Source organism: Acomys minous (assembly GCF_964271855.1).
Source record: "Acomys minous genome assembly, chromosome: 2".
NCBI lineage: Eukaryota > Metazoa > Chordata > Mammalia > Rodentia > Muridae > Acomys > Acomys minous.
In genome coordinates, this window is record NC_140484.1 from 146,108,555 (window position 1) to 146,128,967 (window position 20,413).

Here is a 20,413-nt window from a genome sequence, read left to right on the forward strand (position 1 = left end):
CGTGAGAGTTGGGCATATCCTATTCTGTCAAATCTTCTCTGATTCATCACCTTTTCTGGCACTCAACTAGACATCACTTTCAAACACCAGTGCTTCCTTCTACAAAGTAACTTTACTTTCATTTGGGATTGAAGGCATGTACCACCACGCCTGTCCCTAAGCTTCTCTTTACCTGATACTTGCTCTATACCAGGCTGGCCTTGAACGCACCTCTGTTTGCCCTTGTCTCCTGGCGGATCACACAGACCTAGAAGGTCTTTGGATGTCATCTCTTGCCAGAACAGCCATGTTCTGAGTTAGCCTTCCTCTGCATCTGCCCACACCCCTCGCTTCACAGACTCCTAAAGCATGAAGGGACTTTCAAGTCTTCTATCAGGAGAGTCCAAAGGAGTCAGGCATCATGAGGACCATTTAGGGGAAGTTTTGAAAACTATCAAATTCCACATTCTTCCACCCTAACCCCAAATCAGAATTGAGTGGTCTAAGCTTCGCAGAACACGATGACATACAAGCAGCTGACTTTTAGTACACGTCTGAGTATCTTCTGTAACAAGGAGCTTATTACTTCCAAAAATCCAGACACCAGATCATTGCTTCTAACAAGTAATTTCCTTTCCTTCCCCTGGAAGAATAAAATGTTACTATGGAAAATCTGAAATACACATAAAAAGAAAATAATAGAAAATACCCATGTATTTGGCTCCAACAGCTATTAACATGTGGCCAATTTTACTTCAAGGTGGAAGCTCTGGGGATGACTAACTTCCCTTCTTCCCCTCTCCTCACTTAAAAAATTTAGGTAATATTCACAAAACATAAAAGTCACAATTTTAACCATTTAAAACTGTGTTATTCTGCAGCTTTCAAGACATTCAAAATTTTGTGCAATCATCAACAATTTCAGAATGGTTTCATTATTTCAAAGAGCCTGCACTGTTATGCCATTCCATATACAGAAATCTAGCCCATGCTGACACTAATCTGCTTCCTTTTTCTACACATTTGCCCCCTTTAAGAATTATTGATTTATTTAATGGATATGGTTGTTTTGTCTGCATATATGTTGTGCATCATGTCCAAGTCTGGTGCCTCTAGAAAGCCAGAAGAAGGCATTAGCTCCCCTAAGACTGGAATTACAGACCACTGTGCAGGTGCTGGGAATTGAACCCAGGTCCTCTGGAAGAGTAGCCAGTGTTCTTAACAACTGAACCACTGCTCCAGTCCCTCATTTGCCTCTTAAGAAGGCTTCATATAGCTGGAAATATACAGCACATACACAGTGGAAGTGGAGCTGCTGTTGTTAACTCTGAGGCAAGGCCTTAGCCCTGGTTGGCCACTATGTAACTCATCCTGGCCTCAGAGCTTGTAGCACTCATGCTGACTCAGCCTCCTAAATTTTGAGATTACAGACCGCGACACCAGGCCAAGCCCTGTATGGATCTTTAGATTGAATTTCTTTCAATCAATATGTGTGCTTTTGTTTTTCCTACTTGTGGCATTTGGGCAGTTTCTACTTTGAATCTTTATGAATAAGACTGCTATGAATAATTCATTTTTTAAAAAGTAGACAAAGATCTTAAATAGATATTTCTCAGCCTGCCATGGTGAGAGATGGCCTATAATCCTAAGATGAGACAGGAGGATTGCTAACAGTTTGAAGACAGCGTGAGAGGCATGTGAGTTTAATAGAGTGAAACTCTGTCTCATACAAACAACTCAGCAGCCATCAAGACGACTGTGTGTACCTCTGCCATAAAGGACAGTGATGGCCAGTCAATACATAAAATGGAGGGCTAGAGGACAGCTCAGTTGTAGACAGCTTGTTAAGCTCCCTAAAGGCACTGGATTTAATACATAATACCATAGAAAAACAAACAAAAGCCATGAAAGAATAATCAACTTAAGAAAATGGAAAGCAGTAAGTGTTGGAAAGAACCTGGAGAACCCTGAACTTTCATCCATTACTGGTAGTAATGTAATCAGCAATGCTAGGGAAACAGCACATATACTTGGGCCTATCAGCAACTCTGTCTGAAACACCAGTCCTTAGGAGGCTGATGGAGGAAGAGCATGAGTTCAAAGCCAGCCTGGGCTACAGAGAGAAATTCTATAACCACAACCAAACAAAACAACGAACTGTACACAAATTACCATATGATCCACTCAGGTATATTGGCCCCCTTTTTTTCTTTCTTTCTTTCTTTCTTTCTTTTTTTTCTGTTTTGTTTTGTTTTGTTTTGCTTTTGAGACAGAATTTCTCTGTGTAGCCTTGGCTGTCCTGGACTCACTATGCAGCCTTGGTGGACCATAAACTGCTATATAAACCAGGGTAGCCTCAAAATCAGAGATCTGCCTGCCTCTGCTTCCCAAGTGCTGGGGAAAAGGTGTGAACTACCATGTTTGGGTGTTTTTCTTTTTTAATCTTTAAACGTTTCCAAGATCTACAGATATCATAAAAGTACAGTATTTAGAACAGTATGTTTGTAAAGGAAAATCCTAAACTGTGCCTGACTCTCTTCTGAGCAACATATACTACTATTTCCAGTAACCCTTAACTAAGTGTCTCACACCTGTAATCGCAGCACTTTGGCAGGCTCTATTGGGAGGGCCATTTGAAGTTTGAGGGCAGTTTGAACACCGGCAACAACCAGGTTCAGTTCCCAGCACCCACACGGTGGCTCACAACCGTCTGTAATTCAGATGCCGTCTTTTGGCCTCCACATGCACTGCACATGTGTGTGGCACAGACATACAAGCTGGTGAAACACCCACACACATAAAATTAAATTCCTAATTAAAAAAAAAAAACCTCAAAGAATTAAAAAAAAAACCCACATAAGCTAGTGATAACCTCTACACTCTACCCCATTCTTCTCCTTCATCAACACAGTTATTTAAGGAAAAGCCTTTAAACGGCCCTTTTCCTGGCTCCCTGAAGTTATGTTTTTCTTTGTGGCTTTCATGATTTAATAACAAAAGAAAATATATTGGAATTTGTACAATGAATGACAGACAAAATTTCTTGCTTGCCCTGAAATAAAAGAGAAGAAAAGGAAAAGTTTACATATAAGGTAATATAGAGCGACTAAGAATATCTTCTGTTTCTTCAGTGATGACAGATCTTCAACTAGGCTGGTCTTACTTGGTGTTTTTTGTGTTTTGAGGCAAGGTCTCTTTATGTAAGTAACCCTGACTAGTCTAGTAGTCACCATGTAGAACAGGATGGCCTCAAACTCACAGAGTTCCACCTGCCTCTGCATTCTTAGTGCTGGGATTAGAGGTGAGCACTAACTAGGTTTTATTTAGTCTTACAAAAAACTAAGCAAATTTTCAGTTGGCCTAATCACATTTAATCTTTTGCCACACAACAAAAGAACCAAAGCGGCCTTGGAAGCAAAGAAGAGCAAGATTTAAAAAAAAAAAAAAACCTTTTTTTTTCTCCTAACAAATCATTCACACAAATATGCACTCTGTTTTACTACTGAATTTAAGGAGTTAGCAAGGAGAGACTGTACCTGAGATACTTGGCCCTGGGCTTTTGTAACTGGAGCTGTTCGCATGTTTAAAGACTGGCTTCTTGTTACAGTTGCCCCAGAAAGGGATTTTCCATTCACCTTCCAGTCCAGGTGACAATTCACTGGAGATCTCTCTTCAAGAAGAACAGCATCCCAAGGATCCTCCGCCAGCAACACTGGATTCTTCTTCTCTTCTTCATGGTCTAACGCCTCCACACTGTCTACCTTAGGCTTACTTAGAGGATCCAAGTCCAACCAGTCAAACTTACTGATGTCTTCAGACTTCGGGGATGCCTGTAGATTACAAACTGAAGCTTTCGAGTTTGCTATCTCCAAGTCAGTCCTTGCTTTCCCATTTTTTAAAAATTCCGATGTGCTTGCTATTTTGTCAAATAGTTTTGCCATGTCAGGACTGACTAGTGGCCGATAGATTGGTAAACTTCCTTGTGGATGAAATGGTGTGGCAGGTGTCAAAGGATATGAAAAATATGGAGACTGTCCTGGAAGTCTTAAATAGATAGGTTCTGTAGATGGGAAAGTAGGCACCCTTGGGCTGAAGCCATTCTGGAATGTGGCCTGTTTGTTGTGTGCTGAAGGATAAATAGAAGGTACAGTGTATGTGGAGGGCCCACAGAATGCAGGGGGCCACTGCACTCTTTCAACAGTCGGTCTAAGACACAGCTGTGCTGAAAACGAAGGGCTCAGAGCAGGAGTAACTGGCAATGCAGGGGGGTTTCTAGTTTCAAAACTGTCGTCCAGCAATATCTTCTCAAGCTCAGCTTGGGTGAGCTTTTCTACATCAATATCTACTGCTCGTTTTTGGGAATCTGACTCAGGAAACACCATGAGATCATAATCCTGCTTGGTAAAACTTGGTGTTCTTTGTCTAGTGCTGCTCGTCAGCTCAAAGCCTCTCGGACTGTCAGTCATCCGTCTGTCCTTCTGCAGCTTTGCTAAAGCCTCTGCTTCCATCTGCAATGCTTCCGCTCGGCCCACATCTTTGGTTCTTACTGGTTCTGGATGAGAAGATGAACACTGCTTAAATTCACTGTTGTTGGAAATCTGAGCCATGTCCACAAAAGAGACCAAACTTTTAAGTCTTTTTTTTCTTCTGGCTTCCAAAATACCGGGGCCTATACATAAAAATAAACATAACACTCAGTTAGATTTTCTAAACACAAATTTTTTTGTTTAAACCTATCCCTGCTGGGTGTGATGGCAAACGCCCAGCCTTTAAGCTGAAGAGGGAGGCAGGTCTCTCTGAGTTTAAGACCGGCATGGTCTACACAGTGAGCTCCAGACCAGCCAGGGCTACACAGCGATACACCATCTCAAAAAGCAAGTAACTAAATTAAATAAAACCCATCCTAGATTACTACACAGTGAGCTCCAGACCAGCCAGGGCTACACAGTGATATACCATCTCAAAACACAAGTAACTAAATTAAATAAAATCCATCCTAGATTACTGAATTTTTGAAGCCACTTAAAATAACACACACCAAATAATATACTGTGACAGGTTTCGTGAAATCCTAATGGAGAAGCACATAACACCATATCCACTTCTGGGCTCAGAAGATCCTGAAACAATACACTTACTTTATCCCACTTCCTGAGTTATCAAAATTCTTGGCAGAGTAATTCATGTCGGCTGTCACAACGGCTGTCATTTCCCAGTGACACTGGCTTTATTTCTGGCATGAAATGACTTAAGAACCATTCACATATTTCCAAGGCAGGAATTATACAAGTAAAAAGTCAAAATAGTTATGGTCTTCTTGATATTAGAGTGCTCAAAAGCAAACTTTATCAATCAATAAAATAAACAACTGTTATTTGATCAAAATCTATAAAAACTTATTGAACCTTTTATTATACCACAGAAATGTTAAAAAATGTACAAAGTAGCATAGCTTAGAACAATAGGACAAGTTTTAAAATTATAAAAAGTTGTAATATTACACTTATTCAAAGATTATTATAACTCAATTTACCATACAGTTTTGATTACACATCTATTCAATTTCTTTGCAGTTATATTGATAAAACTTATCCTTAAAATATTTATTTTTACCCATGAAAAAAGTTTAAACCTTCTCCTTAACAGTAAATGAAAATATGTATCTCTCTAAGACAACTACTATAAGTGGAGGCAGAAGAATCAGAAGTTCAAGATCATCCTCAGCTACATAGTGAGTTCAGGGCCAATCTCTGCTAACATGAGACCCTGTCCACTGATTCTTTTGCTCTTTTCCTTCTGCTTTTGGGTCTCATCCAATGCTGATATTTTATGTTGTCATATTTTTACTGTTATCCCCTAGAAGCCTGTTTGCTTTCTATGGAGAGACAGAAAGGGAGTGAGCCAGATGGAAGGGGAGGTGGAGAGGCAAGGGGAGGGAAGAAGAGAAAGGGAAAACTGTAATCAATACATTATGTGAGGGAAAAAACAACTATTTTTCAATAAAAGGAAAGCAAAAACCATGAGAACTTGTTAAAAAAGACAGGTGAGAAGGGCTAGAACAATGACTCACTGGTTAAAAGCACTGGATGCTCTTCTAGAGGACTCAGGTTCCATTCCGAGCACCCACACAAAGGTTTGTAACTGGAACTCTAGTTCCAGGGGACACACTGCCCTCTTCTGTAAAGTGGTACACATACGTGTATACAAAACACCTATACACATAATAAAAATTTAATTCTTATTCATTTTAGTATTATTATAATTTTTTATCTGTATGAGTGTTTTCCCTGCATGTGTGTTTGTGTACCACATGCATGCCTGGTGCCTATGGAGGTCAGCAAAACGCATTGGACATCCTGGAGCTGGGGTCACAGGGGGTTGCGAACTGACATGCAAGTGCTGGAAATAAGATCTAGTTCCTTTGTAAGAACAAATACTTTTAAACTGCTGAGTCATCATCCCACAAGCCCCCAAATAATTGTTTTGTTTTAATTAAACAGGAAGGGAATATATTATCTTTTTGCAAGTAAAAATGTTTCAAAGTTCCTCATTTTAATTTTAAAGGTTAAAAAATTAAAAGCCAAATTAAAGAAATAATGCTATAATTAGTATTTATTACTAACTTATGATCACAAAGGCTATAGCTATGCTAAAATTCTCTATAATAGGGCAATTAAACTAGCCAACCAACTTTTGGACACCATTTGCACACTCTAAAACAGAGAAATTAATTTAAAAGCTCCTTGTTCCTTTTGTGCTAGACATTGATTCACAATTTAAATTTAAACCTGAGGAAAAATAAAACAAGTCAGCTTGTTACTCAGCTAAAAGCTTTCTGATGTTAACAATTCAAGATACTTGGCTGGGCACGGTTGTCTCCCTGAAGAACACTGGAGGATGAGGATCCGGGGAGCTCCAGGGGGCCAGCCATGAGTCCCCAGTCTAGCTTGTACTATAAAGCCAGACTCTGTCAAAAACAGGAAACAGAGCCAGTGGGTAAAGGCAGTTTCAGCCAGACCTGAGAACCTGAGTTAAAGCCTCAGTACTCACATGGTTGAAAAAGAAAGCCAATTCCTGAAGAGAAAGCCAATTTTTGTAGGTTGTGTTCTAAATTCTGTCACCTACACACAAACACGATTTTAAAGTTATAGTTCAACAATAGACACAACTCTCTTTGCTGCCAGTCACCACCAAGGCTTGCACACTTGTTTCTTGGAAGGGCCTGTCCAAGTTGGCTCTGCTCTACTGTTCTACTGCCTACACCTACACCTGGCTGAAAGGGACAGCTGACAGTATCCAGGAGCATATTTACAAACTGGCCAAGAAAGGCCTGACACCCTCAGAAATCGGTGTGATCTTGACGGACTTAAGGTGTGGCACAGGTCTGCTTCACATTCAGCCATAAAATTTTTAAGAATCTTTAAGTCCAAAGGCCTTGCCCCTGATGATCTCCTGGAGGATCTCTACCATTTGGCTGGAGATCGCTCAGTGATTAAGAGCACTGGCTGCTCCTCCAAAGGTCCTGAGTTCAATTTGTAGCAACCACATGGTGGCTCACAACCATCTATAATGTGATCTGATGTCCTCGTCTGGTGTGCAGGCAGAACACTGTATATGTAATAAATAAATCTGAAAAACAAAAAACAAAAAAAGCAGTTGCTGCCCACAAGCATCTTGAGTATCAGAAATGATGAGGATGATACTAAATTCCACCTGACTGTGATAGATGAGTTTCAATGGCTCATTATTATAAAACTAAGCAGGTCCTTCTTTACATTGAAAGAATGAGTCATCCATGGCCTCTGCTCTAATGCCATACATCTGTCTTAAATATTCAGACAATAAAATCACTTTTAAAAAAGACATTATTCTAATATGACAATGATACGGAACCGATTATGCATTAGAAATAAAATTATGCAGCTGGGACGACAGGTAAATTAGTGAAGTGCTTGCTGTGAGGGCCTGAGTTTGATCCTCAGCACCCATGTGAAAACCCAGGCATGGTGGTGAAGGCTTACGATGCCAACATGGGGAGGTGTTACATGTAGGTGGATCCCTGTAGTCACGGTCAGCCAGCCTAGTCTAATCGGCTAACTTCCAGTGAGTGACCCTGTCTCAAAAAGAGGTGGACAGCCCCTGAGGAAGGACACTCAAGGTTGACTTCTGGCCTACATGTCCCCCCTCCCCCCCCCCCCCCGGCCCAATTATGGAAACTATAGTTACTAATGCTTGATTTAAAAAAAAAACCATAGTAAGTACCTACATATTTCTATTTAGGTAGAGGTAGAGAATAAAAGATGCTGTCACATAGTACATTAGCAATTTAATCCTCACAAATTTTACAAAGCCCTATTGCTAATATCTCTGGGTCACAAATGAAGAAACATAAGCAGAGTTATATAACATGCCTAAATTTGGAGCAGGGAGGGGCTGGAAAAATGGCTCAGAACTTAAGAGCACTTGCTCTTTCAGAAGACCTGGTTTTGTCTCCCAGAATTCACATGGTGATTCCGACCATCTCTAGCTGCAGTTCCAGGGGACCTGACAGCCTCTTCTGACCTGCAATGCACCAGTCATACAAATGTCATGCATACATATATGCAGAGCACTCATACTCATAAAATAAATAAGCCTAAAAAGCACAATAAAAATAAGCTTACTGCAGATGGCAAGTGGAATGAATTCAAGCACTACTAATTTACATGATGCACTTTTCAATGACCTAAACCAGTCTAGGCTTAAATCACCATAACTTATCCATCATAAATATCAAATATCTTCTTTAATCTTGAACTTTTATTTCCTATACTGATAAATTTCACTTTAGTCCCATCACGAGGCAATTAACACTGCTATGTAGTCATAACATACAGAATTTGTCAATTAATTTACCATCAACAAATGACTAGCACATTTATGATTTCACCAAAGACAAGAATTCTTTCTCACTTCTACAATCAAAATTTTAGTGACCAAACATACCCTTCCTTTTATTAAAGAGAAGCTCAAATTAAAAAACAAAAACAAGGAAAATGTGTTCATTTATTAACAATTTGTCCTTTCCTTTAAAAAAAAATCACAACATTGGGTTTAGAATAAGTAGAAAAAGGCAATTATCTTGAACACTAGAAAGAATATGGCAACAGAGAACTGAATATAGGTGGTTCCATCTCAGTTAAAGATGGAAACACCAGCAGATGAAAAGAGAACATTCTATCTCTGATTCATGGGAAGGGAAAACTCATCCATCTAAAGAGAGAAGCCAGTGGCAGGAGAAATGGCTCAGAGGTTAAGTGCACCATCTGCTCTTTCAGAGGTCCTGAGTTCGATTCCCAGCAAACACATGGTGGTTCACAACCATCTATACTGAGATCTGGTGCCCTCTTCTGGCATACAAGTGTACACATAGACAGAGCACTCATATACATAAAATAAATATTTTTAAAACTTAAAGACAGAAGCCAAATATTTTGGTATTAAACACTAATGTGTCACAAAGGTAATACGGAAGACACAGAATGTACATACTTTAAATGAAAATTTCAATTTTCAACAACTTTATTAATGAAAACAAATAGATGCATAATTCTAACAACATACTGTATTCAAATTATCACATCACAGATAATCAATATACAAATGAGTAGAGTTATTTTCTTCTTTTAGTACTGGGTCTGAAATTTGATGCTTATGTTAGCCAGGTAGCACACACCTGCCTTTAATCCAGCACTCAGGAAGCACAGGCAGCCTAGTCTACAGAGGAAGTTCCAGGACAGCCAAGGCCACACAGAGAAACCCTCTGTCTCAAAAACCCAACACCCGGGAGCCGGGTGTGGTAGTGCACACCTTTAATCCCAGCACTTGGAAGGCAGAAGCAGGAGGATCACTATGAGTTCAAGGCCAGCCTGGTCTACAAAGAGAGTGCAGGATAGAGAAACCTTGTCTTGAAAACCCAACCAACCAACCAAAACCAAAACAAAACAAAAAACACTCCCCCCCAAAAGAAAGAAAACCCAAAACCCAAACCAGAAAGAAAGAACTAAACCAAAGACATGTGAGGCAACTGCTCTACTACTGAGCTATATCCCCAGCCCTTCTCATAACTTTTCTATTTTTAAAGTATATAACTTCTGATTAACAATATTCTAGAATTATAAATGTAACATTCCATAAACAGTGTATTTGCGTTGAGAACTAGGCTAGAGAACAAATAGACAAATAAACAAAGAAAACTGAGTATGGTAGCACATGCCTAAAACGGAGAGCACTGGGGTTAAGGCGAGCAGACCCCAGGAGCTTGACTAACCACCAACCTCCCATAAATGGGCTGCCTGATTCAAGTCAGTGAAAGACCCCATCCCTCAGGATAAGGTGGGAAAGTGAGGATGAAAGGCACCTCATGTCATATTCTGGCCTTTGCATGTGCATGTACAAATATATATATACCCACCAGACAGAATGTGCTCACAATCAACTATATAGAATTATATATATATATAATGGACAGATGGCTTAGCAGGTAAAAGCACTGGTTCCTCTTGAATAAAAACGGGATTTGATTCCCAGAACCTATGTGCTAGTTGCAGGGGATCCAATGCTTTCTTCCAGTCTCTGAGGGTACAAGGCATTCAAGAGGTGCATATGCATACATGCAGGCAAAATACTCGTAGCTATATATTTTTTAAAAGTATATTGGGGGGGGGGCGCAGAGAAATGGCTCAGTGGTTAAGAGCACTGTCTAATCTTCCAGAGATCCTGAGTTCAATTACCAGCAACCACATGGTGGCTCATAAACATCTATTCTGATGCCCTCTTCTGGCATGCAGGTACACATGCAGATAGAGCATATACATATGATATATAATATCATATATATGTATATATAGTAAAAAAGAGTCACAAACACAAAAATAACAATTTATGTGTAGCCCCTGCATACAGCTTGTTTCAAAACTTATAAAACATATGAAATTTTCATAATGTTTGGGGTACATACATTTTTAAAAAAAGATTTATTTTTATTTATGTACATGAATATTTGCCTAAATACAAGTACGTATACTGTTTGTATGACTGGTGCCCAGAGGCCAGAAGAGCGTATCAGATCCCCTGGCATTGGATTTACAGGTGGTTATAAGCTGCTATATAGATATTGGGAACCGAACCTAGATTCTTTGCAAGAATACTAGGCACTCTGAACCACTCAGCCATCTCTAGTAGGGTACATAAACATTTTAATAAGTAATGTGACAAAGGAAAGCACCATGAACTGTGTTCCTTTTTCAATGTTGTTTCTCAGATGTATACTATGCACCCTGTACTGTTCTCAATGATGAAAGCCAAACTGAAAAGAAGGAGGAGGAGGAGGAAGAGGAGGAAGAGGAGGAGGAGGAGGAGGAGGAGGAGGAGGAGGAGGAGGAGGAGGAGAAGAAGAAGAAGAAGAAGAAGAAGAAGAAGAAGAAGAAGAAGAAGAAGAAGAAGAAGAAGACGACGTAGTAGTAGTGGTGGTAATAGTAGTAGTAGTAGTTGTTGTTGTTGTTGTTGTTGTTGTTGTTGTTGTTGAACTATGCCAGGCAGTGGTGGCGCACACCTTTAATCCCAGCACTCAGGAGGCAGAGGCAGGGAGATTTCTGGGACTTTGAGACCAGCCTGGTCTACAGAGTTCCAGGACAGCCATGGCTACACAGAGAAACCCTGTCTCAAAAAAAACCAAAACGAAAACCAAACCAAACAAAAACCCTATAAAATGTCTGTAGAAAGCAATAGCTCAAGAAGAAAGAGCTTCCTACTACTTACAGTGTATAGCAAAAGCTAATCCTCCTAACAGATAACAAAGAGCCATAAGGGGGAAAAAAACAACAACACTGCAGTAAAATGAAAGTTTCAATAAGCAGTTCACAAAAGATGCTTAAATCACCTCCTCTTGTTGAGACAATAGCAATAAAACTATTTTAAATCTGTATTCCAAACTATATCCCCAACGCATGCATGAGAAAATAATGAACTAAGAATGTATTTTATAAAACTTAAAATTTTACAGTAAAATAGCTGCCATGTGGGAGCTGGGACTACAACATCCTCAGCTATGTAATAGTCCAAGACCAATCTGTCTCAAAAGTAAAAAATCAAGTGCAAAGTAAGTACTATAAATAAAATGTGTGCTTATTATGGTAGATAACTAGAGATGAGCAGAAGGGAAAGTCTGTTAGCTCAAGGCCAACCTGATCTTAAAAAAAAAACAAAAAAAAAAAAAACAAAAAAAAAAAAAACAGAAAAAAACCACTGCTCTTGAAGAGTACCAGAGTTTAATTCCCAGAAATTATGAGATCCAATGCATCCATGTCAAGTAGCTCACAACTACCTGTAACTCCTTTTGTAATATGTTAGCATCAAATTAATTTATTAAACAGATGGTTCTTTAGCGAAGGAAGTGAAGGGTTGCTTGTGAAGGGTTGTGTATTTATTTCATGTATTTCAGGCTGGCCTTGAACTCCTGATCTCCCTGCCTCCACTTCCTGAGTGCATGGATTATAGGCGCTTGCCACCACGCCTGACTAGAAGATACAATTTTACATATTCCATAAATAATTATCCTTGTCCAAAAAGAAGTCTACTTTGGCATATCTGAAAGAAATGTCATTGCTTAGTGTGTGACTGGCCATATAGAACGATCAACTATATGACTTGGGGTATGAAAAACTTTAGGCAGTAAAGTATGTTCTGAATTCAACCTGGAGATTAAGTTCAACTACACAGGAAGACTTCCAACCATGCCTATGTAATGAAGATATAGTAGGGGGAAAATTGGTCCCTGAAATTCACGTGAGAATCCGTGGTTGCCAATATTCCATGTATACTGTTATACACTGATAGTAGGAGCATAACACAATCTGGCTTCACGGGAAAATAACCAGAAGTTCCATGTTGGGAACACTCCTGGACTTTGCTCTACATGATCTTTTCCTTGGCTGATTTTAATCTGTCCTTTCCCTGTAATAAACCATTAGCCACAAATATAACAGCATTCAGTACATTTTATGTATCCTAACAGATTGTCAAACCTACAATTACAAACAACTAAACAAAATTGACAGCAGGACATAGGACAGTGTTTCTCAACTGTAGGTTGCAACTCCTTGGCAGGGATAGGGATGTGTGTGTGTGTGTGTGTGTGTGTGTGTGTGTGTGTGTGTGTAACAACACTTTCACAAGAGTCCCCTAAGACAACCAGAAAACACAGATATTTACATTATGATTCATAACAGTAGCAACATTATAGTTATGAAGTAGCAACACAAATAATTTTATGGTTATGGGGTCACAACAGCATGAGGAACTGTATTAAGGAGCTTCAACATTAGGAAGATTGAGAGCCACTGGCACAGATTAATTTGTAATCTCAGCAGTAAGGAGGCTGAGAAAGGAGGACTGCATGAGTTCAAGGCCACCCCTAAACTTACATATAGAGTTGTAAGTCAGCCTGGGCAAGAGAGTGTGACAAAGAGAGAGGTGTGTGTGTGTGTGTGTGTGTGTGTGTGTGTGTGTGTGTGTGTGTGTGCGCGCGCGCGCGCACATGTGCCATGTGTGCATGCAAGAGGGGGTGGGGACACGACTGACTGAGATTGAGATTGATTACTGGGTTCTTATCCTAGCTGCACTTCAGCTCTTAGGGGACCAATTTCTCAAGTAAATGAAGTGTGTATGCACTGAACAGTAAGATTTACTCAAACACCAACATTTCAACATCAAACTTGATTTGCAAATTTTATTTCCTCTAAACTGATATTAAATGTGCAGTAATATTTCCGCCTTACATTCTGACAGAATGAAAGTTCTTTATTTGTATCAAACTTAATTTTACTCTGTGGATCTGGTAAAATGTTTTTTATAAAGATGGAGAATTAGTTAGCTGAAGCTGTAGGCTTTGGGTTCAATGTCTAGCCACAAAATAGAAAAAAAAAAGCTCAAGCATTAAGATTGTGTGTCAAACCTCCCTGCCTTCCTTCAGAGAACCTTGAAAACTGACAATAAGAGTATGAGAAGCTCCACCCAGAATTATTTGAAAAAGATGCTGAGACTCAGTCAGACATTGGGTGAAGCACAGATAATCTTGTGGAAAAGTGGGGGGAGGAGAAAAGGGCTCTAGCGATGACAAGAGCTCCACAAGACAAACAGAGCCAACCAACCAGGGCCCAGAGAGGCCTGTGGAGTCTGAAGCACCAACCAAGGACCATGCGTGGACCGGACCTAAGCCCTTTACACCGATGTGCTGATGGCAGCTCCGGCTCAGGATCCGCTAGTAAAGGGAGCAGGGGCTGTCTCCGACATGGACTGTTGTCTGCTTTTTGATCACTTCCCCCTGACAAGACTGTCTTGCCAGAACACAGGGAAAGAGGATGAGCTCAGTCCTGATACAACTTGATGAGCCGGGGTGGGTGGGTAGGGGACTCCGACTAGGAGAGGGGGAGGGAGAGAGATGAGAGTATGTGGTGTTGGAGACACACTACTGTACTTAGAGATAGATTTCATGCACATGAATTTACACTGCTCATTTAATCCCTACCTGTAGAAAATAGACAAATGAAAAAATGGAGGGTTCAGGACGTAGCTCATAGTAGAAAGCTTTGCCTAGCATGTAAAGGGCTGTGGGTTTCTTGGCAAAGGGAGGGAGGCCCAAGGGACAAATAAACAGACAATGAGGGAACTAACAATGACTTGATATAAGGATGGTGGCAATGGAAATGCTAGAAGTAGTGAGCACACCTTTAATCCCAGCACTCAGGAGGCAGAGGCAGGTGGATCTCTGTGAGTTCAAGGCCAGCCTGGTCTCAAAGCAAGTCCAGGACAGCCAAGGATACACAGAGAAACCCTGTCTCAAAAAACAAGAAAGAAAGAAAGAAAGAAAGAAAGAAAGAAAGAAAGAAAGAAAGAAAGAAAGAACGAAAGAAGGAAGAAAGTGGTTTAATTTAAACAAAACATGCTAAGTTTAGATAGTAAGTGAAATTAAAAAACAAGAATCACTTTGTTGGGGGCGTAGATGTTATTTTGAGTCAATGGGGAGGGGGGAGAATAAGGCATGGGAAAACTAAGAGAAGAGTTTCCCCAAGATTCTTCATGATCTTAAAGACAGGAGAAGCCAGGCGTGGTGTCTCATACTTACAATTCCAGCACTCAGGAGGCAGAGGCAGGAGGATCACTGATTTTAATGTCAGCTTGCTCCAACTACAGAGTTCCAGACCAGCCAGACCTACATAGTGTAAGCCTGCCTCAAAAGGAGGGGGGGGGGAAAAAGCAAGTCAGGATACCCAGAGCTCCATTATCTGCCAGTGAGATGTCTCAGTGGGTACAGTGCCTGCCATACAAATGTGAACAGAGGAACACGGAAGTTCAAGAATAAAGTGGAAGACAAATAATTTTACTTGTCTTTATTTCAGTTAAATTATTAATATTACTGTTACTATTCTTATGTGTGTATGAGGTGTGAGGGGCACCGTGGGAGTTGATTTTCTCCTCCACATCAGTCCCAGGCATCCAGCTCAGGTTGTCAGGCTTTGTGGCAAGCTCCTTTACCCAATAGGCTATCTTGCCAACCCATATTTAAAAATTTTTTAATTCAAAACGTTTTCTTCAAGTATACTAATAAAGAGGCTTAAGTCTTCTGTGTCGACAAAAGGCAAGGCTATGATGTAACCTAATAAGCAGGAATCGCTGTTCTACTCTCAGCCCTTAAGAGCAACATCCTAAACATCCAGGATACCCAGCCACAGCAACCTTGTGTCTAGACAGGAGTCTTAATGTGGGAGTGGGAAGGGCCAAGGATGAGAAGACAGTCACAGAAGAAGCTTCTTCTAAAAGACAACATACTGACCACAAAGTCTGCAATCTAACTTGGTTTCCCAACAGAAGTCCTTGGTGGAGATAACTAGTGAACTTTGGACTACTTTTCTGTTCATTCATTTGACATGAATCATTAAATACACTTTGACATTACCAAAATGTCAGCATGACAAATAACAGTAAATCTTTTGTGCTAAAACCGTACACACCTCCATTTCCAACAGAGGAGACAAAATAAAACTGAGAAACACAACTAAACAATCACAAAGTAAGGGAACAGTAATAAATGACAAAAAACTGAGTGAGGCTGGGAATGTGGCTTAGTTGGTAGAGTGCTTACCTGGTATGCATGAAGAACGTGTGTGTGTGTGTGTGTGTGCGCGCGCGCGTGCGCGCATATGTGTCCAATCACTGAGATGAGCATTGATGTGCTCCCAGCACTAAGTCCAAGCCCATGAAAAGATGCTGAGCATCATTAGTAAGAAGGGAGATACAAATCAAAACTACAACCAGACACACTTCAAATCTACTTGACAACTGTAACTTTTTTAATGGAAAATATGAAATGGCAAACATATGCAGAGACTGAAACTCTCATATTTTGCTGGCAAGGGATGCAAGATCAGGCAGCCACTCCAAAAAACCTTTGTGTGCTTGTTTTAAAATGTAAACATAATAATTGATTGAGCAAGCAATTCTACTCCTACTCAAAAGCACAGAACAGACTTAATTTACACATCAATCTGTTTAAAGGACACTGTGCTGACCAAAACAGTGTGCAGCCTTAGTATAAGCACTATTATTTATAACAGCCAATAAGTGGAAATAACCAAGTATTCATCCATCATTAGGTATACAAAATGTGATATATACACAGGACAGAATATTATCTAGTCATGAAAAGTAATGACAAATACTGTAACATGGATGATCCTTACACATGTTATACCAGGTGAAATAAACCAAACAAAAGGAACAAATACAGCATATTTCCACTTACAGGAACTATCTGGAATAAGAAAATTTGGAGACAGAAAGTAGAGTAATGGTTATCAAGGAAAGCTGGGAGTGGAAGGATGGACAGTTACTGCTTAATGGGCAGTTTCATTTTGCAGTGATAAAAATTTTTTTAAATAGACAGTAGTGATAGGCAATATTATAACTAACTGAACTACAAATGAGTAAATGATGTTGGTGTGTTTGTGTGTCTGTGAGAGAGAGAGAGAGAGTGAGAGAGAGAGAGAGAGACAGACAGACTGAAGGTACAGTTCAGTGGTAGAGTTCTTATCTAGTAGGTGCGAGGCTCTGGGTTCAAGTCCAACTATCATGTACCCACTTGAGTCCAGATTCATGTGTTAAATTCTAGCTCTCAGAAGGTTAAGACAGGAGGATCAAGAAGCTCAAGGCCAGCCTGATGTAACTCAAAACAAACACAATCCTTTTTAAGTGATGAAGTTTTTCTCTTCCTTCCTTCCTTTCTTTTTCCTCTTTTTTGTTGACAGGATCCTTGTGTAGCTCGGGTTGCCACAGACTCACTATACTAAGTAGCAAAAGATAACCATAAACTCCTGATCTTCTTGCCTCTATATGTTAAACACTATAACCACAGGTGTGAGCCACCAGGCCTGATCCCAGAACTCCATACATGCTAAGCAAGCACTCTACTCTAGCAATGGAGTCACATCCCCAGCCTACATCTCTGTCCTAACTGCTGCTGTTCGAGTTCTGTGATTGCTATTTTCCATAATCCACAGATGTGCTCACTTTGACTCTAGATGTATAGATTTATGGGTTTTATACGTAAAATATACCTCAGTAACTATGACTAGAAAAAAGCAACTGCAATTATGGGGTGTGGTGGTTTACACCTATAATCCTAGCACTTACAAGGCTGGGGCAGGATGTGTGTGTCATGAGTTCAAGGCCAACCTAAGATACAGAGTGAGAACATAACTTAAAAAAAAAAAGCAAGTACTGTCACATCAAGCATTTCAGCATGTACAGAATTTTAGTCTGAGAACTACATGGCAGGACACTCATCTAGCATGCAAAAGGGGTAAGGAAGGAAGTCTGGTCAGACAAAATAAGAGTCATTCCAAGCCAGGTACGGGGTACATGCCTGCAAGTCCAGAATTCAGAGACTAAGGTAGAAGGAATTCAAGTCTACCCTGGGTTACCAGTAAAAATCTGCCTCCCACTACCTAAAAAAAAAAAAAAAAAAAGAGGTAAAGTACAACGTTATATGTTCCCTGGAGCTAAAAGGCATTCTTTTTCCACTTAGCACTGTAGTCTAAAACAGACATACATAAAACTATGAAGTGTTTATTAAAAGTCATAAATTCTATTGTGAACATAGATAAAGTGGCTTAAATAAATAAACCAATGTAGTTGCAGCTACTCACAGCACTGTGGTTTATTTCTAAGAATAGCCAGGTCTCCGTCAGAGCTTATCTCATAGGAAGAGCATACATGTTTACTTAAGCTCCCAAACTGAAAATAGTACATTTGAAAAAGTATTTTCCCGATTGCTAATCAGACTGCAGTTTTAACAGCAGAATCCCTCATGCTCTATCCCTCCTAACCAGAAGGCATCTCCAGCACTCATCTCCACTGGGGTCTCCTCTCATTCATTTTCACACTTTGACCTGAAAAACTTTATAGTTTGCTTTGCTTTCTCATTACACAGTGGAACTTTAATAATGATTTCTTAGACACATGTAACTCTAACACTCATATGACTGACACCATAGGATTACTCTAAGGCCAGCACAGGCTATACTGTGAGGCCCTGTCTTGAAAAGGAGAACAAAGGAAGGAAGGAAGGAAGCCAGCCACGCACATCTGGAATGCTACTTGGGAAGTAGAAGCAGGAAGATGGAGAGCTCAAGGTCATCTGTGGCCACATAGCAAGTTCCAGGCCAGCCTAGGCTCTGTGACCCTATCTCAGAAAAATATTGTCATATGGATTATAATTGGTCTTTCCAAATAGACTATAAACTTGCTCATTCTTTAATAAACACTCCAAAACTGTGCTATGTGTTACATGTAAACATTCAAACACCAACTTAAGAAATAAAGTGAAAGGAACCCTGGGCCAGCACTGCAAGACCTGGGTTCAAGCGGCGCCTTCTAGACGCAATATATTTAAGCCTCATTTTCTTCTCCAAGAAAACAAGAATATTTACTTTTTTATCTAAGTAATAAAGTCTTGAGGAATAAAAGCATTATTAAGCTATAGTCAACAATCAATGCAAACATCAGGCTCTTACTGTTGTTGGTCTAAGTCACCGGTTCTCAATCTTCCTAATGCTGCACTCCTTTAATACCATTCCTCCTGAAGTAGTGACCCCCAACCATAAGTGTATTTTCATTGCTACTTCATAACTGTAATTTTGCTGCTGTTATGAATTGTAATGTAAGTAACTGTGTTTTCTGATGTCTCAGTGACCCCTGTGAAGGAGGGTCATTCAACCCCAAAGCGGTTGAAACCCACACGTCTAAGTTATCTACGTCGGGTGTTTGTTTCTAACAATCTCACTGTACAGCAAATGAAGTGAAACAATAGTATACACTATTGGATTGTTTCCACAGTGTAACTGTGAAGTCAGGTATGGTGGTGCATGCCTGTAATCCCAAGCACTTAGTAGGCTGAGGCAGGCCAGCAAGTTAGTTCCAGGGCAGCCTGAATTGCACAGCAAGACTGGGTCTCAATACCAAAGAAAGAAATGGTGCTTCATGTCCATAATGCAGCACTTGGAGGGCTGGGGCAGGAGGACGACCATGAGACCAAGTCCAGTCCGACAAACACAGTAAGTTCTGGGCTAGTCTGAACTAAATTATGAGACTCCATCTCACAGTAAGACTTTCAGAAAGTATTACTGTTTAACAGTAAGGACGTTAACTAAATAGTGTTTTAATATATTCTCAAAGTTTAGAGATAAATACCTACAGCCAAGCAAACAAAAACTGCTTTCAAATCTATTTAAAAAGTGTTTTAAGCCTGGCGGTAGTGGTGCATGCCTTTAATCCAAGCACTCGGGAGGCAGAGGCAGGCAGGCGGATCTCTGTGAGTTCGAGGCCAGCCTGGTCTACAAAGCGAGTCTAAGACAGCCAAGGCTACAAAGAAACCCTGTCTTGAAAAACCAAAAAGAAAAAGAAAATGAAAGAAAAAATCATTTTAACATATCATTTATTTTGTACCCAAATAACTAAAAAGAAATCCAAGGTCAGTTATGGTGGTGCCTGTCATCCTAACACTTGATAGATAAGAGTTAAGAGGAACTAGACTTCAAAGTTCTCCTCAGCTACAGCCTTGAGGTCAGCAAAAGCTTCAAGAGATCCTACCTACAAAAGCAAAGTAGAAAAAAGTAATCCAGAAAGTAGTTCACAGTTGTACTTATTTCCCTTTTAGCTGTCAAAAATGTCTACATGTACATCTCATTCTGTTACGAATCTATCACATGAGAAACAACACATAGGCTAGGCACGGCAGCACATGCCTCTAATCCCAACAGTCAGTAGGCAGATCTCTGTGAGGCTTCTCTACACGACAAATTCCAGACCAGGACTACACAGTAAGACCCTGAGTAGATAA

The 20,413-nt window shown here is 40.1% G+C and overlaps 1 protein-coding gene across 2 annotated transcripts in view; it reads right to left on the bottom strand.

The window, feature by feature from the left end:
• PIK3C2A (phosphatidylinositol-4-phosphate 3-kinase catalytic subunit type 2 alpha) overlaps positions 1 to 20,413 on the bottom strand; it is a 93,645-nt gene that overhangs the window by 68,455 nt on the left and 4,777 nt on the right. For both annotated transcript variants that reach the window (XM_084771560.1, XM_084771561.1), the window contains one exon: positions 3,516 to 4,648. In XM_084771560.1, coding sequence (XP_084627686.1) covers positions 3,516 to 4,586 — 1,071 coding nt within the window. In that variant the 5' untranslated portion in view covers positions 4,587 to 4,648. The remainder of the gene's footprint in view (positions 1 to 3,515; positions 4,649 to 20,413) is intronic.